The 25618-nt window shown below is 58.3% G+C and overlaps 2 protein-coding genes and 1 long non-coding RNA gene across 6 annotated transcripts in view; 1 reads left to right on the top strand and 2 right to left on the bottom strand.

The window, feature by feature from the left end:
- The first annotated feature begins 1756 nt into the window (after positions 1–1756).
- LOC131823956 (uncharacterized) lies at positions 1757–6702 on the top strand. The gene is made up of 3 exons (XR_009350721.1): positions 1757–1848; positions 2983–3059; positions 3313–6702. It is a non-coding gene; the product is annotated as an uncharacterized LOC131823956 (long non-coding RNA).
- On the bottom strand, positions 1847–5802 carry GNAT1 (G protein subunit alpha transducin 1). Its single transcript, XM_059160963.1, has 9 exons — positions 5697–5802; positions 4445–4487; positions 4197–4338; positions 3939–4096; positions 3722–3850; positions 3363–3492; positions 2930–3083; positions 2615–2806; positions 1847–2219 (listed from the first exon to the last, which is right to left on the bottom strand). Exons 1-8 carry the CDS (start codon positions 5800–5802, stop codon positions 2616–2618), a joined length of 1053 nt encoding a protein of 350 aa, XP_059016946.1. The 3' UTR covers positions 1847–2219; position 2615.
- A 2547-nt stretch (positions 6703–9249) lies between the features above and the next one.
- The window catches only part of SEMA3F (semaphorin 3F), a 30349-nt gene continuing 13980 nt past the window's right edge, over positions 9250–25618 (bottom strand). For 3 of the 4 annotated variants that reach the window (XM_059160959.1, XM_059160960.1, XM_059160961.1), the window contains exons 3-19: positions 20824–20984; positions 20657–20719; positions 20387–20506; positions 19653–19745; positions 17997–18090; positions 16489–16608; positions 16114–16253; positions 15861–15975; positions 15626–15695; positions 15316–15460; positions 13316–13538; positions 12664–12752; positions 12484–12525; positions 12148–12305; positions 11681–11748; positions 11253–11386; positions 9250–10591 (exon numbers count right to left, since the gene is read on the bottom strand). In XM_059160959.1, coding sequence (XP_059016942.1) covers positions 10181–10591; positions 11253–11386; positions 11681–11748; positions 12148–12305; positions 12484–12525; positions 12664–12752; positions 13316–13538; positions 15316–15460; positions 15626–15695; positions 15861–15975; positions 16114–16253; positions 16489–16608; positions 17997–18090; positions 19653–19745; positions 20387–20506; positions 20657–20719; positions 20824–20984 — 2246 coding nt within the window. In that variant the 3' untranslated portion in view covers positions 9250–10180. The remainder of the gene's footprint in view (positions 10592–11252; positions 11387–11680; positions 11749–12147; positions 12306–12483; positions 12526–12663; positions 12753–13315; positions 13539–15315; positions 15461–15625; positions 15696–15860; positions 15976–16113; positions 16254–16488; positions 16609–17996; positions 18091–19652; positions 19746–20386; positions 20507–20656; positions 20720–20823; positions 20985–25618) is intronic. The other variant, XM_059160962.1, reaches the window with a different exon arrangement.

The following is a 25618-nucleotide window of genomic DNA, read 5'->3' as shown; positions in this document are numbered from 1 at the left end:
ATAAATTGTTTCAGATATAGACAAAATAGCTAAGCTTAAAATAATGTTGAGTTTGAATATATCTACTTTCAAATCTTTTTTTCAACTAATTTAATAGTCTATTAAAAATTTTACCATTAAAAATACATAAAAACATATATAGGAATGGATATTTTCCTTCTGCTTTGGGCTCTAATATATAGCTCAGCAGAGTTCTCTTGGATCTTGTCTTTATTTAAAATTTTCATATTTTGTTCATCATGGGTTTTTTGCAGTGATTTGTTTCTTTTTTTTTTTTTTTTGAGTAGGTCATGGGACTTGAACTCACAACCCTGAGATCAAGAGTCACATGTTCCACAGACTGAGCCAGCCAGACTCCCCTGCAGTAATTTTGAATTTAAAAAGTACTGCGTTAATAAATTCTTTATCTTGATTACTGAACTTTTTGGCACCACCTTACATTTTGCACCCCAGGTGAGTGCCTCTTTTGCTTCACCCTAATCCCAGCCCTGCTATTAGGTCCTAGCTTTAAGGGCCTCCAAGACCCATTAGCTTCTGGAGGAAGCCAGGCCCTCGGGCTGGCACTTGGCACCTGCCCATTGTCTCCCCACCCCATGTCCCCTTTGCCTGCTCTTGCCCTATTGAGCTATGGCCCACAAGCCCTCGTTTCTGGGCCTTTTACCCCCTACTCTCCCTGACAGAATAAGCTTCTACCTCAGAACTCCGTCTTGATCCAAGATTATCCCTGTGAACGTTTCTCATGGCTCCTTTCCCCTTAAAGCCCTCTCCTGAGAGGCCCCAGTTGGTCCCATGCCCCCGGGAGCGCTCCTGCCATGCCAGGCCAGGTTCTTCTCCCTGGAAGTTTCCATCTTCCCATTGAAGTCCAGCCCAGCACTGGGCACTTCATAAATGCCCATGACTCGTGACAATGAACGCTTTTCCCTTCCCCACAAGAAAGGACAGCTGGGGCCTGATGCGAAGGTTTATTGCTGAGTCTGCATCTACCTGAGGGGAGTGTGGACTGTCCTCTGGCCTTGAGAGATGGAAGCCCCTGTCCTTGACTTAGCATAAGTCCTGGCTCACGGGCCCCAGCGAGGACTTGGGGCTTGATGAGGAACTGGGAGCAGGGGTACAGGGACATGGGCCTCTGTCCCTGACAAAATTTGGACATGGCCTTCAGCTTTTCCTGCCAGGGAATGGGCCCTGAAAGGAAAGGATGAGAGAAGTTGCTGGCAGGGATGGGAGAATTACCTGGGTTTGCTTGTGCCCCCACCTGAGGTAGACCCCTCTGGGCCCAACCTGGGCCTCAGTCATGTCCCAAATCCTCTGCCTGGAGCTGATCGATGGAGCTGGACTCTGCCCCCAGCCACCCCTCAGGACAGTTTGACCATTGGCCACAGCGGGTGTCAACAGTACCCTCCCTCAACAGACCATCCCCTTGGCTGGCTGGCCTGAAGTGCTGTGGGTGGGTGGGGGTGAGGTAGGACATGGATCGGGTGTCCGAGGATGGAGGGCGCAGAGCATGTGGGGGAGGGAGACAGGGGGTTACTCGGAGCCTGCTGTGTGGGGAAGGGTCCAGCTTAAATCTCTTCCTGACACCCAGGGGCTCCCAGGCATGCCCCCCACTCACTAATTCATTCATGTGGGAGCCGCATAGGCCTGAGTGGCTTGGACTTTGGACCCCTGAAGCTACTGAGAGGGAGTCACTGGCCACTGGGTAGACAGGTGCCAGACTTGTCACATGGAGGTAGTAAGGCTGGAATGGGCTGATGGTAAGCAGCAGGCCTGCTTGGAGGAGGGATCTCTGCCTGCCCCTCGCTCTTCCTGAACCTGGGAGGGAGGGCTGTTTGCTGAACCCAGACCCACCAGGTGAGTCATGGGCCCCCTGGGGAGAGAGACCTGCTGGAGATTGGTCAGTTGGGCACTGCTGAGTCACTGTGAGCTCTAGCTGTCCCAAGTCCTGCCTGTTCCTAGCTGGGGCTGGCTGTGGTGGGTCCTGGAGGCCAGTGCCGCCAGGCCGTGAAGGGCAGCAGTGGGGTTGGGGGCACTGGGCTCTGGGAGACACGGGGGAGGGTCAGGGCCTCAAGGCTAGTGGGGCTCAGGGTTTTGGGTGTGTGGCTGGTGGGACCACAGGCTGGGGTCCAGGAGTTCAGGGGGGTTGTGCTGATAGGCTCCTGTGGGCTAGGGCTACAAGGTGGCTAGGGCTACAGGGTGTCAGGGACACACATGAGTTCAGGCACCTGTCAACAGAGAAAAGGAAGCAAGTCAACACATCCTGAGCTCCAAAATAATTGGCCATAGGCCAAGAGGCACTGTTGGGGTGGGCTTGTAAGCAAGGACACCAGAGGGATGGGGCAGAGTCAGAAGGGATTAGGTGAGTGGGCCTTGTGTCCCTGGAGGGCAGGGTGGCGGTGGGGCAGTGGCATGGAGCCTGAGGGGCCAAGGTGGGGCCTGGGAATTGGGGGTTGGCACCAGCCACCAGCCGCGTGGGATGGGTCTGGAGAGCTGGCGCAGGACCAGATGACCTAGGGTGGGGTCTGCCGCAGTGAGGTGGGGTGGAGAGCTGGGGATGGAGTGTGAGGTATTGAGACCAAGGGGCAAGACAGGGGAGTATCCCAGCCCACGAGGAGCCTACCTCAAAAGAGGCCGCAGTCTTTGAGGTTTTCTTTGATGATGATGTCTGTGACTGCATCGAAGACGAACTTGACGTTCTGTGTGTCAGTAGCGCAAGTCATATGGGAATAGATCTCCTTCACGTCGCGGCGCATGTTGAGCTCGAGGAACTGCACCTTGATGTAGTTGCCCGCGTCCTCGTACGTGTTGGGCCCTGTCAGGGAAAGGGGTGCTCTCCCTCGGTGTCCCCACTCCGTCCGCGGCGGGAGAAGCGCAGGCCCGGATGACGGGGTTGGGGCGCCGCCTGGCGGTCAGGCGGCGGGGAGGGGGTTCTCACCGTCGTAATCCGGGAAGCAGATGCTGAGATGCGCCTTTTTTATCTTCTCTGAGAAAACGTCCTTCTTGTTGAGGAAGAGCACAATGGACGTGGTGGCGAAGTAGCGGTGGTTGCAGATGCTGTTGAACAGGTGCAGGCTCTCGTGCATGCGGTTCTGAGGAGGACAGAAGCTGTCGGGCACCGGGTTGTGGGGGGGCACGGGCTGCCGTCCCCCTGGGGCCGGGGCCCACAGGCTCCGGGGCACCCGGGGCCATCCTGCTGACAGCCAGCTCCAAGTCAGCTTCCCCCACGGTCCCCCTCAGCGAGGCTGCTGGCTGTCTTGTGTCCTCGTTCCGACTGTTCTGGAACGAGTGTCCGCTCTCAGACCCTTCCCGCTCCCGCAGCACTGTCTCCAGCTTTCCCTGGAAACACTCAGGCCCTGCTTGGCACCCACCACTTCGTCGTCCTCCACCAGCACCATGTCGTAGGCGCTCAGTGCCGCGATGAAGATGATGCAGGTCACACCCTCGAAGCAATGGATCCACTTCTTGCGCTCTGAGCGCTGCCCGCCCACGTCGAACATCCTGGGGAGCAGTTGGGGCCTGAACCCGCGCTTGGAACGCCATGGACGCGCCCACAGGCATCCGCTTGCCCCCTAATGCTGGCCGGGGGGCACTCGGATGGGACTGGAGTGTGGGGTGTCTGAGGAGGGGCAGGGTCTCTTTGGGACAGGGCCTCTAACAGGGTCTGGGGGCGCTGCACTTGCAGCCACAGCCCCTGAGGGAGGGCCAGGGCGCCGGTGTGGGGTTGTACCGGAAGTGGAGGTCCTTGAAGGAGAACTGCGTCTCGATGATGCCTGTGGTCTTGACACGGGAGCGCAGCACGTCCTGCTCAGTGGGCACGTAGCCCGGGGTGACCAGGCGCTCCAGGTCCGAGAGGTAGCTGCCGGAGACCGCGGGGTGTGGGTGGGTGTGGTGGAGGGGCATGGTAGGACCCCGCCTGCACCCCCGCGCCCCGCCTGCGCTCTCACTAGCCCGCCGAGTCGTTGAGCTGGTACTCAGAGGCGCGTTCGAAGCAGGCCTGGATACCCGAGTCCTTCCACAGCCGCTGGATGATGTCCGACATCTCCTTGGGCATCGTGCCCTCTTCGATGGTGTCCGCCATGTGCATCAGCTTCCGGGCGTCGTCCTGAGGGTGGGGTGGGAGTTGGTGGTGGTGACCGTGGACTTGAGCCCAGTCTCGTGCCTCGAGTCCCCAGAGGCCCCGCTCAGCCAGTCTCCTTGCACACCTGGCGGGCAGAGTCTCCATACTGGATGTTGAGTGTGGTCATGGCGCGCACGATGGCGAGGATGGACTGCAGCGTGTTGCCGTAGATGATGGCGATGAACTCGAGGCACTCTTCTAACGAGTACCCATCCTGGTGGATGATCCTGTGGCCAGGGTGAGCCGGGTCAAGGCCCAGTGGACAGGTGGGGAAGGACAGGCCCCGTGGGTGTGCCCACCCTCAGGGACCTCAGAATAGGCAAGGACACTCACTTCATCTGCTTGACAATGGTGCTCTTCCCGGACTCACCCGCGCCTGGAAGGGAAGCTCCGCCTCAGAGCTGCGCTTGCCACACCTCCCTACAACCCTCCCCCCCACACACCCCCTACCCCTCGCGCCCCGCCCCCCCGCAACCGGGCTTGGAAGATGGGGACCGGCAGACTCAAGGCAGGTACCAGTCCAAACCCCAGTTCCACCTGTTTGCCCCACCCCCCACCCCAAAGCAAGGTCCCGACACCCTGGAGGAAACACATTTGTAAATGCCAGGAGTGAGGAGGGGCTGACAAGGGCAATCAACGACCTCAGCTGTGTTGGGGAGCCTCCAAGACCCCTGGCATTTCCATTCTTGGTTGTTCTGAAACCAAAATAAGGAGAACCTGGAGCGCCACACCGTGGAATATTCTGGTACTGCATGCAGAGGATTATTTGAACCGGGTCAACCCCCGCTTTTCAGGGGTTGTAGGGAAGGGAGTGTCTCCTAGAGGCTCAGAGGGAATTAGGGCCTTTGAGTGGGGGAGAAGACAGAGCTGACAGCCCCTCTGAGCCTGCTCTCGCCAGGGCTTTGGGTACAGTTAATGGGATTTCTGGCTTAGTCTCTGTCTCCCTGGGGTGCTCTGGCTTGGTCTCTCTGCCCACATCCAGATGCCTGACTGGGTCCTGGAGAGCCTGGGGTGGGACCTGCACTGCCTCTCAAAGCTGCTCCTTCTTCCCCTTGTGGAAGGTAGTGACCTGGAGGCACTGCCTCAGTCCCACCTCTCCTCACCTCCCATGGGACCAAGTGCTTGGCTTTATCTATTCTCCCAGGGTCTTAGTAGCTCTAAAGAGGGACACCCTCTTTAGGTTTGCCCACAACAAAGCTCTGGAATCTAAGGGCCGTTGTTTGTGGATCTGGATGGTGCTAAAGGATGCCCACGCCCAGGAGGACTGTTACCTCCTTTTTCCAAGGAAGCAGCCCTATTGTAGGGCTCCCAAGGAAGCCCCTTGTTCCTGACCCCTGCCCACCAGGGCTTCTCCAGAGGGGAGGGTGCCTAAGTCAGGGCCCCCTGGAGAGGGGTTCCACCGGATACCCAGCTTTGGGGAGTCAGAGTACTGCCCACCAGGGCCAGGGCTCCCACTCAGTTCCCTGACCTTAGTTAGGATCATTCTGCTTCCCAAGTAACCCATTTCACAGAAGAGCTACCTGCCTGCCCCCCACCCCTGCCTGCGACCTGGTGGCAGCCCCCCCACCTGGACCCACACCCATACCCAGAAGCAGCAGTTTCACGGTTCGAGCATCCTTCTCAGCATCTTCTTTGAGCTTCTTTTCCAGCTCCCTTGAGTGCTTCTCCTCAGCACTAGCCCCAGCCCCCATGGTCCTAGCAGCAGGTGAACAGGGTCGTTGGCTGGTTCTTCTAGATGGAGGGGATCCCCAGAGCCGGGCGAGCCGGGCTCAGGTCTCCCAACACCCTTCTGACCCCAGGACTGGCAATCGACTGGCTTTCCACAGACCTGTGCAGGCCTGGTGGGGCCGCTTAGTGGGATTTGGGGGCCAGGGGTTCCCAAGAGCCAATGAGAGACAAGGACAGGTGAAGCCAGCTCAGCCCCCAGCCCTTCTAATCAGGCTGGCGTGGCCCCAATCCCTCAGCTGCTGACTCTGCACCCCTCTCAATGAGCCCCAACCCTCTAGGAGAGACCATGGAGACAGTCCAGCCCCTGTACCAGAGCAGGGAGACTGGTTCCACAGGGTCCAGACTTAGAAGGGGGAGAATAGGACCCTGAACCCCTGGTGGGGGCAGGGAGGCGGGGCTGGGAGCAGGGAAGAGAGGGAGAAGCAAGCATGGAGCACCTGGGCCAGGCCCAGCACTGGACTCAACACAACTCTCTATTTTCTTTTTTTTTAATTTTTAAAAAAAATTTAATTTTTAATTTTTTTATAAACATATAATATATTTTTATCCCCAGGGGTACAGGTCCGTGAATTGCCAGGTTTACACACTTCACAGCACTCACCATAGCACATGCCCTCCCCAATGTCCATAACCGCACACCCCCTCCCAACTCCTCTCCCCCAGCAACCCTCAGTTTGTTATGGTGGGGCGCCTGGGTGGCTCAGTGGGTTGGGCCGCTGCCTTCGGCTCAGGTCATCATCTCGGGGTCCTGGGATCGAGTCCTGCGTTGGGCTCTCTGCTCAGCAGGGAGCCTGCTTCTTTTCCTCTCTCTGCCTGCCTCTCTACCTACTTGTGATCTCTATCAAATAAATAAATAAAATCTTTTTTTTTTTTAAAGATTTTATTTATTTATTTGACAGAGATCACAAGCAGGCAGAGAGACAGGCAGAGAGAGAGGAGGAAGCAGGCTCCCTGCTGAGCAGAGAGCCCGATATGGGACTCGATCCCAAGACCCTGAGATCATGACCTGAGCCAAAGGCAGCGGCTTAACCCACTGAGCCACCCAGGCGCCCCAATAAATAAAATCTTAAAAAAAAAAAGTCACTTATGGTTTGTCTCCCCCCAATCCCATCTTGTTTCATTTATTCTTCTCCTACCCCCTTAAGCCCCCCATGTTGCATCTCCACTTCCTCATATCAGGGAGATCACATGATAGTTGTCTTTCTCTGATTGACTTATTTCGCTAAGCATGATACCCTCTAGTTCCATCCATGTCGTTGCAAATGGCAAGATTTCATTTCTTTTGATGGCTGCATAGTATTCCCCATTGTATATATATACCACATCTTCTTTATCCATTCATCTGTTGATGGACATCTGGGTTCCTTCCATAGTTTGGCTATTATAGACATTGCTGCTATAAACATTCAGGTGCACGTGCCCCTTTGGATCACTACTTTATATCTTTAGGGTAAATACCCAGTAGTACTGCTCTCTATTTTGTAAGCTCACACGGGCCCTGGTGAATGGGTGCCCACATCATCAGTCCCATTTTACTGACAAGGAAGGGGATTATATCCACACAGAAGGAAGTGTTTGGGAAGGGCAGGGTGACTCTGGACCGGACTTCCATGCTCTGCAGAGTCAAGAAGGAAGGGAGAACATTGCATTTGCCTCGTACCAAAGGCTGGACCTGACCTGTGCAGGGCCTCGACATACCTCCACAACTCCAATAGACTTGAGGGAGGGAGCATGCATGTCTGCTGTGTGTACATGGGTGTCTGTCCTTTGCTGGCATCAACCAAAGCGATAACACAACACGTTTGTCCATGTCTGCACTTGTATGTACACATGTGCAGTTGTGTCTGTGTCGGGGGGGCACATGTGTGCCTGTGCACGCCAGACACACATGTGCATGTGTTCCTTTTTCCTCATGCACACACGTGCTGATGTGGAATAACATGTCCACGCGGGTATTTGTGTATGGATGTAAAATGCACACATACAAGTAGCACGTGCGTTAGTGTGCATGAGCCTGTGATTTCGCCTCTGCATGTGTGCTTGTGCACTTATGCATGTGGGCATATGTATGTGGGCACACTTGTGCGTGCCTGTGCCTATGTGTACAGGTGTGTCTGCATGCAACAAAGTCTCTGATGTGCAGAGCTGGCCATGCTCTTCCAGAGAACATTTTGCAGGCCTGTCGTCAGGTAGGGAAAATGAGTCTCAGAGCAGGGGCTCCCAGGGGCACTGAGGAGGGATGCATTTCCTGTCCTCCTGATCTGTTCCCTTGGATACTCTGAGAGCTGCCTAAAGGCATTTGTAGGGCAGGCTTGCCTCAGCTGAGGGGGTCTAGGGTCTGCATATAGGTTCAGACGGGACGAGGAGTACTACTGGGTGGAAGTTGTTCAATTAAGCCTAAAGCTCCCAGGCTCTAGAGTTCCCAACCTCCAATAGAAAGACCTAAACCCTGGCTCTCAAGGCTCCCTCCAGAGACCCTGAGCCTTCTTGTCCGACTCTTCCTGGAAACCTGGCTGCCTTGTAGTCCTAAGCTCTGTTGCAGACCCAAGAGACCACGAGGGGGTGCCAAGGCCTCAGATCCCAAGCAGTGGAGATGGTCCTTAAGCCTGTGGGAAATGGATACTGGCTCCTACCAGAGGCTGGTGGCTTCCCATCTGCCCTATTGGGTCAGCAGGTCGGGTCTGTCCAGGAACAACAGATTATATGTCCCACCTTCAGCTTCCGGGTTCCACCCATCCTTCACCCTCCCATGTAGTAAATGGGCCCCTTGGGGTGGGGGTGGGGTGGCTCTGCAGCCCCTAGGGAGTTGGGGCAGTGCAGGAGCCCAGGTCTGTTATACCAAGGCAAATCTGGTTTCTGCCTATTGGGTTTATTTAAAGTGGGGCCATCCACTGTCAGTCCCCCTCTGGCTCCCCTTGCCCACCAGATATGGTCATAAGCCCTGCTGGACCCACAGGCCTCCCCAGCTCTTAGCTCCCCCTGCCAGGACTTGACTCATTGAGTTTGGACCAGGGTCCCCAGCTGTACTTTCTCCTGTCCAGCAGCACCCCACCTGCCCTGACCTTCCCCACCTGTTGGACACTCGCTCATGCCAGTCCCTCTGCTGAGAGCTGGCTGGAAGGAAGCAAGAAGGATGGGAATTCTGTCAATTTTCAGGGTGGGGAGCAGCCAGACTGCGAGGACTGTAGCTCTGTCTTGCCGATACTGAGCCCTTAGTGCCTGCCACAAAGCCCATCACAAAGCCAGGTGAGAAACCAACGATCAAATCTACAAGTGAGCAAACGGAAGCCGAGCTTGCGAGAGAGGCGTGGGAACAGTGGTCAGGCCACGTGAAGGTGGGCAGGAAGGACAGAATCTAGATGTAGGCTGAACCCCCAACCTCCCTCCCCTGCCAAGGAGAAAAGCCGAAGTCCAGTCCCAGAGCCAGTGTTTATTAGCAAGATGGAACCCAAGGGCGGCTGTGGCCTGGGCAGCCGAGGGCCACCGGGGAGCCCCTACCCACCTACTCCCAAAGACCCCCAGAGCTATTTACACCCATCCTCTGAAGTGGTGGGCAGAAGGGAGCCCTGGGGAGCCCCTGAAGGCCCCAGGCCTCCACCACTGCCCCCTCTCCCCTCAGCCCTGCCTGCACCTGCCCCTCTGCTATTCTCCCAGCCCCCAAGTCACAGTGGCCCAGAAAAAGCGAAGAGGAGGTAGAGTGGCCAGGCAGGGAGGGCTGGAAGTGTGCCCCACCCAGGCAGGGCTCCTTTGCTCCTGTCCCCAATAAATAGAGAATAAATACCTGGGAGGGGGCTGGCCTTGACTGAGTGTCCCCTCCCAGGCAGGGGCCGGCCTCCTGTGACGCCCCTTCTTCCCGCCTCGGAGTGCCTCTGAGCCCCCACCCCCCACTCCCAGTCTCCGAAGCAGTCCTCGCCTCCGTATCTGTCTGCACTGGCGGCACGGCTTGAGAGCACATGCTGGCAAAGGTGAGCAGTCCGTGCCCTGTCCAGGGGCGGCGTGCTCCCTCCCCGCGTCCTGTAGATCCCGGCGGTGGCAGCCAAGCAGGTAGACTCCCAGCTGAGGCTGGGGACTGTGTGGTCCTGGCCTGGCCCTGCCGACGGGCTGGGCCTGGCTGGGTGGGCTCTGTTCTCTGCCGTCTCTGACCAGCATGGGTCTCAGTTTTGGACCGTGCTGCCGCTGAGGCAGGCTATGTACAACCCACCAATAAATACTGTCTTTGCAGGGGCAGGGTGTGTATAGAATATAGATATTTTATATATATATATTTATATATATATATATCTTTTATATTAAAAGGGACGAGGCCGAGGCCAGTCCATCGCAAGGCTCAGGCAGCTGGCCTCATGTGTCCGGCGGGTGATGGCGGCGGTTCCGGGGCTTCTTCTGGTCCTGGGGTTCAGGAGGCCTGGGTGCACCTGGGGCCTCCCTGGGGCTTGGGGGCACGTGGCGCCAGTAGCCCTGGCAGTACTGGTGGATGAGGCCCACTTCGGGCTGGGCCAGTAGCTGGGCCAGCTCCTGGTAAGGGGGTGTGGGAAGACCGGCGCCGGGGGGCGGTGGGGCGCTCGCCGCTGGCAGTGGGAAGAGGGCAGCGTGGACGGCATCCCGGCCCAGGACGTGCAGCTGCACCCGCGTGACGACATGCTTGAAGTTGTTCTCGGTGGCCGTGCAGGAGTAGAGGCCACGGTCCCCGGGCTGCAGGGCGCGGAGCAGCAAGCCTTGTTCTGTGCGCAGGAAGCGGTCCTCGGCACGAATCTGCAGGAGCAGGGAGCCGGGGCTCAGAGCTGTGTGACCTCCCTGCCACCCAGCCCGACCCCGGAGCAGACCACCTCTGTGGCCATTCCGTGGAAGGGGCCCCCGTGTGGAATTTCCACGTAGCAAGAAAAGCCCATAGTAAGGTTCCACATACATCTGACAAGGGCATCCGTACGCTTTTTCATTTCAGGAGGAAGGATGGGGAGGAGATTCTGTACAATGAGAGAATGCTCGAGCATAGCATTTCTTTTTAATGGGATTACTCAACTGAAGTATCCTTATAGAATCTTCGCATAGGGAGGGGTGCCCGGAACGCATTTCCATAAAACGAGGGCTCCTCCACGGAATTCCCACATCGTAGAGCTTGAGCGCATTGACATTTCCATGCCATGGGGTATACACCTCCAGCGGAGCACACGAATGGGATTTTCATGTAAAGAGGCAATCTCTTAAGTGGTTTCCATAAAATACAGAAATCCTAGCATTTCCATATAACTCGATTCACCGAAATGACTTCCACACAGGAAGGGGAACTTGGAAGGGTTTTCTTAGAATGGGGCTACCCCAGATGGGCTCCTAAAGCACTTTCCACCTACGTGGCCTTCCTACTGTGCAGGGACTCCCGCACCCACAGCAAGGACTAGGGGGTGGAGGAAATTACCTCACGGCGCCGGTCACTGGGGTCTCGCTGAAATAGCCACTTAACAGTGGCCTGGGGCGAGCGAGGCTGGCACTCGAGGAAGGCCGCGCTCCCTGCCACACCATACTGCACGGACTCCACCGTATTCTTGTTGGCTGTAGGGCAAGAGGGCACAGCGTGAAAGCAACATTGCCTTGGGCGGCCTGCAGGCCGGCATGGGGCAGGGGCTGAAGGGCACACACAGGGGCACCCATGCTGGAAGAACGCAGGGCTAGACCATTGGGCATCCACTCCTTTCTTGAGTGGGTGGCTAAGGACAGCCCATTGCCAATTCCCAAGCCCCCTTACCCTCTGGGTCATGTGAGAGTCCTTCCAGCAGTTGGGGGGAGCGGGGGCTAGGAGCAGCTCCATGGGCTGCACAGGGCCCCATGCTGGCACAGCACACTCACCGTTGGAGTTAAACCCACGGCACTGCCTGATGGGGTTCCCGTGCCGGACATCCTGCCGCCGGCTCCGCCTAGATGAGGATAGATCCTGATCAAGTATTTTTTTTTTTTAAGATTTTATTTGTTTTATTTGACAGACAGAGATCACAGTAGACAGAGAGGCAGGCAGAGAGAGAGAGGGAAGCAGGCTCCCTGCTGAACAGAAAGCCCGATGCGGGACTCGATCCCAGGACCCTGAGATCATGACCTGAGCCGAAGGCAGCGGCTTAACCTACTGAGCCACCCAGGTGCCCTTGATCAAGTATTTTCAAGAAAGCTGTGCCCCCTGCCCCAGGTCCCTATACCCCCAAGACTCTAGGAGAGAAAAGTCTCATCTATTATTCCCAGGGTACTATCACATCAGTCACCAAACCCACAGGACAGGACCCTGGGTCTGGTGGCTCAGATTTCAAGGGCTAAGGGGTCCACACCTCTTGGAAGATGCTGTGTAGCGGGAGCAGGACTGGCCATCCCAGGCACAGTAGGGGTCCCGGGCGAGGCAGCAGTCGGCACAGGCAGCCCCATACGCCTGGCAACGGTGCAGGCTCAGGTGGGTGACACCCACGGCAGACGCCACGTATAGTTGTTGCTGAGGGCAGGGGAAGGGGCGTGTCAGTTCCCTCCCCACAGCCAGCCCCCATCAGGAGCCAGCTGGGTTCCTTGCCTTCCCGTTCAATGCCTCAGTTTCCCAATCCTTGTGCCAAGGGCATGACCCCAAGGAAGAACAGGCTCCATCCCTATCCCTAGCCCACCTTAGCAAAACTTACTCTCTTGGAAGAGATGGTCATGGTCTTAACAGGTGCTGGCTCCTGGAAGAAGACAGGGATTACCTTGGGGACGGGGGGCCCCTTCCCTGCCCCCATCTGGAGGGAGGTCTGAGGTAAGGAGCTGGTACTAAGGAGGGCCAGGGTGAGAAGAACAGGACTGGGTGTCATACCCATACCCACCTTGAAGACCTCTACCTCCTCCAGCATGAGCTCCTCCATCTCCTGGTCATCCTTGGGCAGCACAATGACCTTCTGCACTGTCCCGCGGTCTGGAACGGGCCGGGCAGGGCCTCAGTGGGGCTGAGGACGCTGGGGAAGGGGTACTAGCCTCAGCCCCTTCCCCCACCAGGTTCCAACCCCCCAAGGGCAGTGGAGCAGAAACTCTGTACCAAGGTTGAAGAAATTCCCCCGGATGAAGGGGCCCGGGATAAGGGTGAGTGGTCACAGCTGGGGTCTGCCCCTCTCACCCCAGACGCTCATTTTGGGCACTGCTGAGAAAAGGATGCTGGAGGTCCTCCTGTGTGGAGGGGCTGGAGGTGTGGTGGGCACACGTGTGCATGAGAGCATGTATGGCGGTATTTGGACCCACGTGTCCTGCAGGTGTTGGCCACCTGTTCCCTTTTTCCTAACCCTGCACGGGTCCCCGGGTACCCAGTTTCCCTGCTGTCTCCACCCCTTGTCTCAGCTATCCTGGCTCCAAAGGATGGTGGTAGCAGAGTTGACCTTGGTGAGCCTGGAGCAACCCCCAGCAGGGTAGGTCTCCCACCCCATGGATCAGCACCCTCCGCCCAACGGGCCCAGCGTGGGAGGGTCTGGGAGCAGCAGTGGGTACCTGTGCCCAGGAAAAGCACCTCATAGCGCCCGTCGGCTGCATCCACCTGGTCCACAGCGACGGTGGTGAGCCTGTAGGGTGCGCCCGTGCGGACGACCAGGGGCCGCCTCTGGAGAGGGTACACGGCCTGGTACATAAGCGGGTGGCTGCGCATGAAGTTAATCACTTCATCAGGGTAGTCCTTGGTGGATTTCATGGATGGCGTGAAGGTTCCTCCGGGGCACTGCAGGCACGTGACGAGCGTCAGGCCCAGCGGGGGCTTGCTGACCCCCTCAGTTCCAGAAGAGGCCTCTCCTTTGTTCATCCCCAACACATCCACCTGCTCCACTCCTCAGGACCCCCATCCGGGCTTTCCACCCCCCTCACCCAACCTCTCTGAAGGCCCTGCTCTAGCCGAGGTCCCAAGGTCCCACATGGCCAAATTCTGCAGCCACCTTCCTGGCCTTGTGTGCCATGACCTTGTGGTGGCATTAGGCAGAGCTGAACACTCCCTTCCCAGGTCCTCATGCCCCATCCTACTGTCTCCTTCCTCCAGTCTGCCGCCCACACCCATGGGCGCCTGCTGGAGAGACCATAACGCCAAGTTCCCTTAACACTCTGAGGGTGCTCTGCCCTGACCTGGTGCTTTTCCCTTCTGCCTGTCCACCCCTGCCCAGCCCTCATCTCCCTGGCCACCACTAATCAGCTCCGCCAATGCCAGCTTGCCCTGCAGGTTTGCCCCCCTGCAGGTGTGGCTCCCAAGCAGCCACACCCAGCCACTATCTTTCTTCTGGGATCCTGGCTGGGTTCTTCACAGACTGGTGCTGGGCAAATGATGATTCGTTTCATTTTGTTTTATTTATTTATTTTTTAAAGTTCCCTCTGTGCCCAACGTGGGGCTCAAACTCATGACTCCGAGATCAAGACTTGTGTGCTCAACCAACTGAGCTGGCCTGGTGCCTGTGTTTTGTTTTGTTTTGTTTGTTTGTTTGTTTAAATTACTTCTTTTTTTTTTTTTTTTTAAAGATTTTATTTATTTATTTGTAAGAGAGAGTGAGAGCGAGCACAGGCAGACAGAGTGGAAGGCAGAGTCAGAGGGTGAAGCAGGCTCCCTGCGGAGCAAGGAGCCCGATGTGGGACTCGATCCCAGGACGCCGGGATCATGACCTGAGCCGAAGGCAGCTGCTTAACCCACTGAGCCACCCAGGCGTCCCAAATTACTTCTTTTTTTAATATTTTATTTAGTTATTTGACAGACAGAGATCACAAGTAGGCAGAGAGGCAGGCAGAGAGAGAGGAAGAAGCAGGCTCCCTGCAGAGCAGAGAGCCCAATGCGGGGCTCGATCCCAGGACCCTGGGATCATGACCTGAGCCGAAGGCAGAGGCTTTAACCCACTGAGCCACCCAGGTGCCCTGTGTTTTGTTTTTTAATGTCAGCTTTATTTAAATGGATATATGGGGGGGCGCCTCAGTGGCGCAGTTATTAAGTGTCTGACTTCGGCTCAGGTTATGATCCCAAGGTCCTGGGATCAAGCCCCATACTGGGCTCAGAGTGGGGAGCCTGCTTCTCCCTCTCCCACTCCCCCTGATTGTGTTCCCTCTCTCATTGTGTCTCTCTCTGTCAAATAAATAAATGAAATCTTAAAAAGAAAGGGGGGGCACCTGGGTGCCTCAGTGGGTTAAAGCCTCTGCCTTCGGCTCAGGTCATGACCCCCAGTCCTAAGATTGAGCCCTGCATTGGGCTCTCTGCTCAGCAGGGAGCCTGCTTCTCCCTCTCTCTCTGCCTGCCTCTCGCCTACCTGTGATCTCTGTCTGTCAAATAAAGAAATAAAATCTTAAAAAAAAAAAAAAATAGTGGATATATGGTAGGTTTTTGTGTGTATATGGCCTGCCTCCCCTGCCTAGCTGTGAACTCTGCAATGGTGGGGCCCACATCTGCAAAGGGGCTACCTCAGAGCAGGCCTCATAAACAGAAAGGAAAGAGAAAGGTGGAAGAAAAGTGGAATGACTGGGGCCCTCACCGTGCCGGGCCGTGGGTAAGGCATCTTCCCAGAGAAGGGCATCCACTGGTAGTTGGGGCCCTCCTTGTGGGCAAAGGGCCCATTGAAGACCATGCGGATGTCAGCCATGGAGTAGACGCACACGGCAGAGCCTCGGAACACGGAGCTGTGGGCAGGGCCAGCTGCTGCCATGGGCAGGGCAGACCCTCCGCCCAGTGCCCCTCCCCAGCCTGCCCCCAGCCCCTAGGCCGCCACCAGGCTAGGGACCTCCGAAAGCCATAGCCCCCCCAGAGCAGCCAAGCCCCGCTGCCACCGCCAGCCCCCGCCTCACCCCGAGGAGGTAAAGACAGCATAAATGACGGGGTTCCTCACATCCTGGGTCTGCTGCACAAACACGTCCTCTGGGGGGAGAGGAAGAAGACATTGGGAGGGTGCATTCCCGAAGAGCCCCAGGACCCTGCCCGCTCCTGCCCAGGTGGCCAACCAGAGGGGCCCTGACCCCACCCATCCAGCCCCCACCCCTCCCAGAGCTGCCAGAGGATCCGGCGAGCCTGCTGGGTACTCACGGAGCTCATCAAAGTGAGTCTCGATGCCATCCTCCCCGGGCACGGAGCACACCAGCCGAGCCTTCAGGAACGTGCTCCACTTGTTCACCAGGCAGCAGTGGCCACCGTCGTCGTTCTGCGGGAAGGGGGCAGGGTCAGATTGGCTCTCGCACTGAGACCCTGCTCGAGCAGGGCTGCTAGAGCCTGCAGCGGGTGTGGAGAGGGACAGCGCGGGGGTGGGGGGGGCAGCGGTAGGGGGCCTGCGGGCGCGTACCAGGCAGATGCGCCCGATGCGGGCGTACACCGCTGGGCTCTGCGGCGCCTCGGCCGACCGCTCGCGGAAGAAAAAGTAGAGCTTGTCGTCGTTGCGCTCCGCGCTGTCAGGGATGAGCTCCGCGTGGATGAAGGAGGGGTCTGCAGGCGGGCAGGGGTCAGCTAGGCAGGCACTCCAACAAGGCCTCTCTCCCCCAACAGAACCCCTGGCCAGGTACAGGCACACCCCCCACTCTAGCCCCGACGTGCCACCTCCCCTGCCGCAGGCTGTAGAGGAGCCAGACCCCCAACGAGGGCCCCCTGAGGATCCTGCAGGGTCGCAGACATGGGGCATCCTGGGGTCTCATGGGCCACCCTCACCATTCAGCCACCTCACCATTCAGCCACCGAGAGTTGTACTGGTCCGTGCGCATGGCCGTCTGCTTCCCCAGCGTGCGGAAGATGGCAGCGTCGGTACCCATGAAGTCAATGTACACACCGGCATAGAGCTCTTCGTCTGTGGGCGGGCGGGCGGGCGGGGCAATGAGGGCACCGCCGTGACCTCGGGGGCTGGGTCCTGTCTCCCCCCTCAGATTCTCCAGGGCATGACCGTCGCACCAGTGGGGTGCTGGTCAGGGCTGAAGAACGGCCTCTGGGGACTGGGGTTAGCAGTGATCGGCTCGGATTCGTTGCGGGAGCCGATTTCTGTGGTATAAATGCTCCCACCGGTGGCTGCCTTCACGCTACTAAGCCGGGGGCACTGCACGTGGAGCTGGGGAGAGCCGGGGAGAGCCGCCCACACCGCCATATAGTCTTTCTACCCCACAAATACAACACATGTCAATAACCTCAAGAACAAAGATAATAATAAAATGTAGTGAAATAATGGGGCGCCTGGGTGGCTCAGTCGTTAAGCGTCTGCCTTCGGCTCAGGTCATGATCCCAAAGTCCTGGGATCAGGCCCTGCATGGGGCTCCTTGCTCGCAGGAAGCCTGCTTCTCCCTCTCCCACTCCCCCTGCTCGTGCTCCCTCTCTTGCTGTGTCTCTCTCTGTCACATAAATAAATAAAATCTTGAAAAGAAAGAAAGAAAGAAAATTTAGCAACCATGCAGGCTCTGACATACCACTCTGTGTCTTCCTTCTAGACGTGCCCAGGACAGGCCCTGCTTTCCCCCATCAGACCCCTAGTCGGGGAGCCACCATCAGGGTAGGCAAGAGGGGGAAGATAAGATAACGTCTAACCCCTGCCCGGAGGTCTTTCCCAGGCTTGAAGGTGGCACAGTGCCCAGGAGTTGCTCTGAGGGGCACACTGGGTCCAGCAGCCAGCAAACAGGCAGAGAACAGGGCCCAGGGCCAGGTTGCCCAACTTGGGGGTAGGGGCAGCAGCTGCTCCTGAGGCACCAGATAGGACTCCTCCTCAGAGAACTTTTCCCTAACTCTCCTAGACACCTGGCCAGACCAGAAACAAACCCTGACCCCCTAGTTGGTGAGGGAGTCAGGACTCCATCTGTGTTCCCCTGTGGGACTCTCCCGGCCTCCCAGACACACTAACATGTATGGAAACACCCCGCCTTCTGCGGCTCCCAGTACAGACCAAGCTCATCTTTTTTCTCAGACAGCCTGGGGAAGACCTTTGCACAGCCCGTTTCAGGGTAGGATCTGGCCCCCTTAGTACTCCCATCGGAGGGGCTAGAGAGACTTTCACACCACCAGTCTCTTCCCTGCAGCTCACACCAGGCTCTGGTCCTTACCCCGCCCCCTGCTGGGTATGGCCCTATGGGAGGGTTCAGGGGTGGCATGGTCACAGTCTCTGCCATGGGGAAAGTGTTGGTGCCACGCTCCCTATTCCAGAGGCAGAGGCCACCCACTACGGCTATAGAACCAGGATGGGGTAGTGGCACTCACTGATGAGGGCTGAGGCTGTGTCCAGCTTGGGGTCGTACGGACACTTGCCCTTCCCTGACTCGAGTCTCTCCGGCTCCAGGTAGAAGATGTAATCCTGCAGGGCAGAGGGGAGCTCAGCATTGTCCAAGCTGGTCCCGCAGCCAGGAAGGTTAAGGGTCATCATGTCCCCAGGGTAAGCGCAAGCCCGCTGGAGACACCCTGAAGCCATATCTCTTCACTCCCCAGATATCCTTGGGTTTTAACTGTCCAGCCAGGTCTTCCTGGGGAAGGGTCATGATGCACATTCCAAGGAGATGATTCCTGGTCCCAGGTATCAGATAAGACCTGAGAATCAGGGGCTAAAGCCCCCCCCCATGCCAACTGGGTCAGGGAGACTCTGGTTAGGGCCCCTGGGGCCAGAGAGGCTGGCCGCTGTGGCCGCCTGTCCTGGGTCAAGATGGGGCTGCCAACCTGACCAGGGCAGGAGGTACTCCCAAGGGCCTGCGGCCCTGACCTTTGTTGCCAGGTCCCATCAGGCCAAAGGGCCCTGAGGGTACTGTGTCCCCAGACTTTATGTCCTACCTGGGGTCCTCAGGACAGATGAAAGGGCCATGGCCTTTCCCCTGCCCTTCAGCAGAGCCCCCAGTTCCCCATGTCTCCCCAATGAGTCAGGAGTTGAGAGGTCCAGCCCAGACTACACGGCATTCACCAAGCCCTCCGTGCCTCCCAGCCCAGCCCTGAGGATGCCAGCAGAAAGGCTGATAAGGCGTTGGGACCAGAATGAGCTCATGGGGAGAAGGGAGGGGAAAGAGAGGGGCGCAGAGGCAGGGAGGAGGCGGCGGCAAGGGGCAAGGATGGTGATGGGAAGGTGTACACAGGCCCACTTCCAGTTACGCTTGGCACACATGACTTTCTGCGCACATGGGACTGCACACACAGCTCAGCACACACCACCATCAGCACATGGAACCCGCCACTCACACCCTGCGCACACATGCGGTCTGAGCCATCCCACATTTCTGCACTCCCTGCCACAGACACACATGCTCACGTGACCACTTGCTCTCACTCACCGGCAGCCCTGGCTCCCCTGCCCGCCCCTACCCAGCCCCAGTTCCCCAAGTCCCCCTCTGGCCCTCCTCCAGCCCAGTCCCAGTTCCTGACTAGAGGGCAGACAGCTCCGCCTCTTCGGCCCCAGGGGAGCAGAGTTTCCAGCCGGTGGGTGTGCAGGACACCTGTGTCTGCCTGTGACCCGTGCAGGCCTGGGGCATGGACAGGAGAGAGTAATATGTCAGGCCACAGACATGTGCCATGTTCAGACCCCGGATGCTGACTAAGGTGTATGTGGGAGAGTACAACATGTGCCCACACGTTTTTGTTGCTGTAGGCTCATGCCTGTGTACACACGTGTTCTGAGGCCCAAGGCTCTCTTTGCACCTGGTGGCTTCATGATCTCCTGCCTACAGGGACTCATGGACTGACACCGAAGCCAGCTGGGAATGCCTTCGGCACCTGAGGGCGCAGTGTGGGGAAGGAGCGGGTTGGGGGGCCCAGAGTTGAGGAAGACCCTCGGAAGGCTCGCATGGGGTGGGGGCTCCTGGCTGGCAGGTCAGGTCCAGGGGTAGTTCAGCTCAGAGGCAGTGCTGCCTGGCAGGGGCCTAGAGGGCTGAGTCCCACCTGGCGTGGGGCTGTGGGCGTCGGGCGGAGGGCACCATCCGTGGCTCTGCTGCCTCGGCCTCTCACCACCTGCGTCTGGGTCCAAGGCGTAGCCTGAGAAGACGAGGAACAGGGGTTAGAGCCGGGGGTGGCCGGGGCTGGGGGAGCGGGCTCGGGCTGCCAGCCTCTCACAGTGCACATGCCAGGAGCACACATGAGCGCCCGGGCCCCCAGAGCACACATACGCCCTTGCACGTGCACACATATGCACAGATTGGCACGCACCCACACACACACATGTCCCTAAGTCCACTCACTCTCACACACGTCCTACAAGGTCACACCAGCTCACACACATGCCCACATGGAAATGAGAGAGGGCGGAAGCGGGCAGGGCGGGACGGAGCTGGGGAAGGGGCAGCTCTCCTCCCAGCCCTGTGGCAGAAGGGGACCCCGGTGTCCAGCCTCCTGATGCTGAGGCCCCCGCCAGGCCCTCTAGGTTGGCGGCAGGGGCACGGTCCACAGGCACAGTGCTAAGAGGTCTGGGAGCGGCTGCTCACTGAGGCCTCCTCACATCGACCTGTGAGAAAGGCAGCTGTTAGCCCCATCTCCAGGTGAGGGAGTGAAAGGAGTCACTCACCCAGGGTCCCCGGGCTGGGCAATGGCAGGCCTGGGGCTCAAGGTCAGCCTCCCATCAGAGCCCTGGCGTGTGGCTACTGATGGGGTGGCACGGGGCTGGGCCGGGTGCGGCTCACCTGGGCTCGGCGGCCGCGGTTGACATAGGTGCACATGGGGTTGTAGGCACCGGTCCCACACACGTACAGGTGCGTTCGGTTCCAGGGCTGGATGAGCCTGACGAAGTTCCCGCACTCACCCTGGGGAAAGCCAAAGAGGTGCCCAGATGCCTGCCCGCCCCACTGCCTCCCCGAGGTCCCCTGCCTCTCACCGCCCCCCTCCACCCACCCTGTAAGACCGCCCCCCTCCACCCCCCCTGTAAGACTGCCCCCCTCCGCCCAAGCACTCACATTGCCATCCTTGCCTGAGAGCACACACTCCTCAATGCGCTGTGGGGAGGCTGCCCAGTGGATCTGCCAGAAACGGGGGTCAGAGGGGGCGGCTTGCTGGACAGGGCTTCCAGCCCCCGGGCCCCACACCCCGCACCCCTCCAACCCCACACCTGGCTGGCCCTTACAATGAGGGGCTCACGGTTGATGTCATGCAGGTCCAGGGACAGCACGTAGTCCTTGCTGCCCACGTACATGCGGTCGTGGTCCTCGTCTTTGAGCAGGATCCTGTAGTCTGTTGTGTTGAGCAGGAAGTTGAAGAAGTGGGCAGTGCCTGTGGCCTTAAGCTCTGTGGGCGGAGAGCAGGGCAGCAGTTAGGCTCCTTGGAGACCATCGAGACATGCCATCTTTGACAGAGGGAGGACCTCCACCATGCCATGATCTTAAACCCCCAGCTTCCACCCCCCTCCAGCCCCAACACCGACCTGGCCCTGGGGGCCTACTTAGCTCCCTCTTTAGTCCCTGAGATGCTGGGAGGAGAAAGTGGGGCAGGTGGGCAGGCCAGGGAAGGGACCACACCCAAAGCTAAAGCCCTGATTCATCAGCAGCCCCAGCCAGTCTCTGGGTCCCAATGAAAGGGCAGTGGGTGCGGGCCAGGGCGCGTGATGGCATCAAAGAGTCTTTGCTCTAGTGGGGGCTAATGCTCCCACGCTCAGGGTGGGGCCTGCTTCCCACAGGGGCCTAAAAGGGTTAATGAGCAGGAGGGGGGGGCAGGTGCCTCCAGGACAGCCTGCAGACGCTGGCACAGGGCCGGGATGCTTTATCCTCACCCCAGCTGCCCACCAGTCAGGGCGAAGCTGACACATAGCATGGTCCGTGCCTCATCTGAAGCAGGTCAGCCAGGACACCGGACAGCCCTCTTTGGAGCAATACTGTACCACAGAACTTGGGCTTCCCCCCAGATCCCACTGGCATGCTAAAGGTGGAATTCTCAGGCCACTTTGAACCAGTCAGGAACAGTCTTTCCCAGGAAAGCTCCCCCCTAGTGCTACAGTGTCCCAAGGCTGGGGGGGCAGGGTCCAGCGGAGTCCTTAGTTTCTCTTCCGCATGAGTCTGGCGGCCCTGGCCCTTCCGCCCCCAGATTGCTGGGGGAAAGTCCTCCTTCCTGGAGATGAAGGACAGGAAGGAACTTGGCCAGTGACAGACAAACACAGGACTCCAGAAAACTTAGGAAGTTTGTTCTGGAAGTGGGGAGAGCCAAGGGGTCTACTTGGCAAGCCCCTCCTCACCCCACCCCCAGCTGTCTTCAGCTCAGCAGAAGAGGGAAGATTGTAATGAGGTGATGAATATTCACCAGCACGGGGATATGCACATGTGCATACCCGAGTGGCATCAGATGAGGCACCCGTGAAGGCCACCACCATACAGTTCTCATCTCCCTGCCCAGTAGTTGGGAACCCATTTCCCAGGTGGGGCAGTCAGGAGGTAGGTCTGGGGAGGGAGAACAGCTGGGATCATGTGCCCTAGATGCTGCCAGAAGGTAGGACCAGCAGGTGGCCCCATCCCATCAGTCAAGTCAAGGTCGACCTTGACTCAGGCAGCTGTCTCTGAGGGGCCTGGCTGACCCTGACCCTGGTTGTGTGCTCGGGACCCTGGAGCAGAGCTAGAGGGGCTATGCCTGAGAGCAGCTTCAGGTGGGAGCTCCAGGATTGTGCTAAGATGGGGAGGGGGGTGGCGCTGGGAGCCAGGAGACTCCCACAGTAGACCCAGAGCCTACATCTGAGGGGCTGGGAGGCAAGCAAAGGCCTTGCCCTGCCCAGCCCCATGTGGCAATGAGAGAATACAGGTGATGACCTTGGCCAACCGCTGGGACGCAGGGACGCCAAGGGATCAAAGGGCCGATCCCTGCCTGGCTACGGCTTTGCCCGCCTGTCCGGCGGTGCCTCTGAAGTCCCGGGCAGGGCAGCCTGGGCACCTGTCCTGCACCTGTTGTTGGGCCACTTGGAGTCCCCCGCCTGGCCACCCAGCCATAGTGACAACAGGAAAGTAAACACTCCCCCCACCCCCAGGGCCAGGAAGCAGCCAGAGAGGAAATGGGGCTGCCAGCGGAGCCCCCCCCAGGCTCGGACAGCCCGCCAGGGGTTATTTATACCCCAGCTGGGGTCATGGCCTTGGGTTGTCCCCTTACCGGTCCTACTGGGTTAGGAGGCATTTGGCGGACAATGGAGGGGAGGGAGGCAGAGGCTCAAGTGGGTACCTTCAGACATAGGTACCTGGGGTAGTGGAAATCTCCAAACATCTAGCCCCAGGGACACAAGCAGTCAAAATCCCTACCCTCTATCCCTGCCCAGTCTTGGGCCTCTGTAATCTGGACCCTCCCCCTCTGCGGAAACCAGTGCCCAAGCCCCAAGCCCAAGTCCCCCCAGAGCTCAGAGCCCCAGCACTCTAAGTTCCATTCCCCATTTGTGGGAAAGGCAGGGGAGAGACACTCAGCAGAGGGACATGGGAGCAGGAGACTAGCCTTGATCGGACATCCTACCTCCTAAACATGCACTCCCTGCTCCCTACCCCTTGGGTAGAAGTGGTCATGGAGGGACCTCCCACTTACTCATCAAGCACCTATTATGTGCAAAACATTGAGCTCACAACATCCAATTTACAGATGAGGACATCAAGGCACAGAGAAAGGAAGGAACAGGGCCTAAGAGCATGGGGGTAAGATTCCCACCCAGGTCCCTGTGGCCTTTGGGGCTGAACGAGAGGCAGCCCAGACAAAGCCAGTCCTGGTGAGGGGGACTGCCTACTGGGAGGCTGAGGGCCTAAGGTGACTCCCCCTCCACTGACAGGACACATGACTCAGGACCCCCGGGACCCCTGCCAGTGGACATGGGATATGGCGTCAATGGCTCTGTTGTCACAGGACATGATGCTTTGGTCACTGTGGAAACTTTGAGGGGGAGTCCCCATGAGGCCATGTGGGGTCGGAAAGGCATAGGACCAAGGGTCAGGAGTCTTTGGCTCTGGCAAGGGCTTCATAGCTTCAGTCAGGGCACTCTGTCCTCATTTTCCTAGGTAGACCATCTCTGAGCCCTCCGAGCACTGAAGTTCAATGTGATCCGTGCAGGTGAGGGTCCTGCTCTGAACTCAGCTGAGTATGCCTTGGCACCTCTCCTCACCCTCCTTCATGGGCTGTCTCTGTCTTGGTGGGGAGAGGAGAATGGATGAGATTCCCAGTTCTGCCCCCTGCAAGCTGGCTCCCAGGAGTCACCATCTCTTGGAGGACGTCCGCCCTCAGTCCTATTCCCGCTATATCACTTCCTAGTACTGGGGTACAGAGCAGAGGGGGTAATGGCTGTTGACTCAGCCCAGCCCTCCCCTAACTCCAGCTTATCTCTATCCCACCCTCAACCCAGCTTACAGAAAGGGAAACTGAGGTGGAGAAGGATGGCTCTTCCAGGGTCCCAGAGTGACCTGAGTGTAGGGCTCTGGACTTAGTAACCCAGGGCTGGAGTGCTCCTCTCACTCCTGCCAGACTGTAGGAAAGAATTAAAACAAGGGGCTCCATGACAGCTCTGTACCCCAACTCCAGACAGGGAAGATTGAAGCCCAGGGGAGAGGGGTGCTCACCTCCAGTCACGGGGCAAGGAGTGAAACTAGTGTCCTGTCACCACCCCCTCCCCACCCTGCCATAGGGCAAAGGAGCCAGAGGCCTTCATTCCTCCAAGAAGCCAGGGTCAGGTCAGGAAGTAGCCGAGTAGCCCTGGATTTCCTGCTCAGATACCTGCCCCGTCAACAAGGCTAGATGCTCCTGGCCCCCAGCCCCACTGAGGAGCATAGACTTGGGCCTAGGGGGCATCTGTGGAGGGGTGGAGGGAGGTGACATGGGCCTGGCGTGGCCACGTCCTCAGGGCTGTTCTCTACTCCGTTCCATGTGTCCCAGGCCCAGCTCTGACAGCAGGAGTGTCACCCCACTCCCATCTCCATGGCAATACCAAGGAGGGGGGCTGAGGCACAATCAAAAGTTTTGTGGATATTGAAACTCAAGTCTGGATAAGCTTTGACCTTGGGGAGAGAGGATGGTGTGCGTAGTAATGCCTCCTGGGAAGGGCTCCCCACCCCCATACCCTCATCCAGGCCGGGCACACGTTGGGTGGGGCGACATCCGGGAAGGCTTTTCCCGTCATCGGGAAGGAAGAGCCTTTTCTGGCATCAGACACCTCATTTCCGCAGCCGTTCCCAGCCTCTAGAACTTCCCCATGGCCATTAGACACTCAGGGTCCTGGCCCAGAATGGCCTGGCAAAGGTCCAGAGGCAGGAACATTCTCAGTGCCCAGGGGTTTAGTCTTGGGAGGCGGGGGGGGGGGGAATCTCTGTTTCCTCCCCTGGGGGAAGCAGCGGGTGCCTTACTTTAAAGGAGTTAGTGGGTGTGGACCTCACTGAGGGGGTGTGTCCGCGGCCCTCTCCCGCAGACCCCAAGTGGGCGGCCCTGACCCCTGCTGCTGACCCCTGCTGCCCGTCTCTAGGACACCGGCTCTGTGGCCAGTGAGGCAGGGGCTGCTGTCAAAAGGGGTTCTTGAAGCAGAGGTGTGCACCCCGCCCCCTTGGTTACAGCCACACAAAGCAGCAGGTCCTGACTGACAGTGTCACCTCCCCATGCTGTGCTTGGGTACTGGGGGGTGACAGGCAGGTCCCTACAGCCCAGCCCTGACCTCTGACCTCACGTAGGCCAGTGCAGCCCTAATCTCTGAGCTGAAGAGCAATGAGGTTGGAGGTGAGAGGTGGGGGTGCTGGCCAGGGTCTCCATCAGAGTTCTGTCTTCCTGCCCTTCTGAGGAAGGAAACAGAGGTGAACAAGGAGGGGGCAGCAGTGGCAGTGGCAGTGGCAGGGCCTAGACAGTCCTACTGGATGTCCCCATGGATTCAGTGTGGTGGGGGCAGACCTTTATTATGCCCCCAAAGCTGTGAGGGGCCCCAGAGGAAGGCC

The sequence above is a fragment of the Mustela lutreola genome, chromosome 2 (genome assembly GCF_030435805.1).
Source record: "Mustela lutreola isolate mMusLut2 chromosome 2, mMusLut2.pri, whole genome shotgun sequence".
NCBI lineage: Eukaryota > Metazoa > Chordata > Mammalia > Carnivora > Mustelidae > Mustela > Mustela lutreola.
This window is presented reverse-complemented; position numbering and strand designations above follow the sequence as displayed.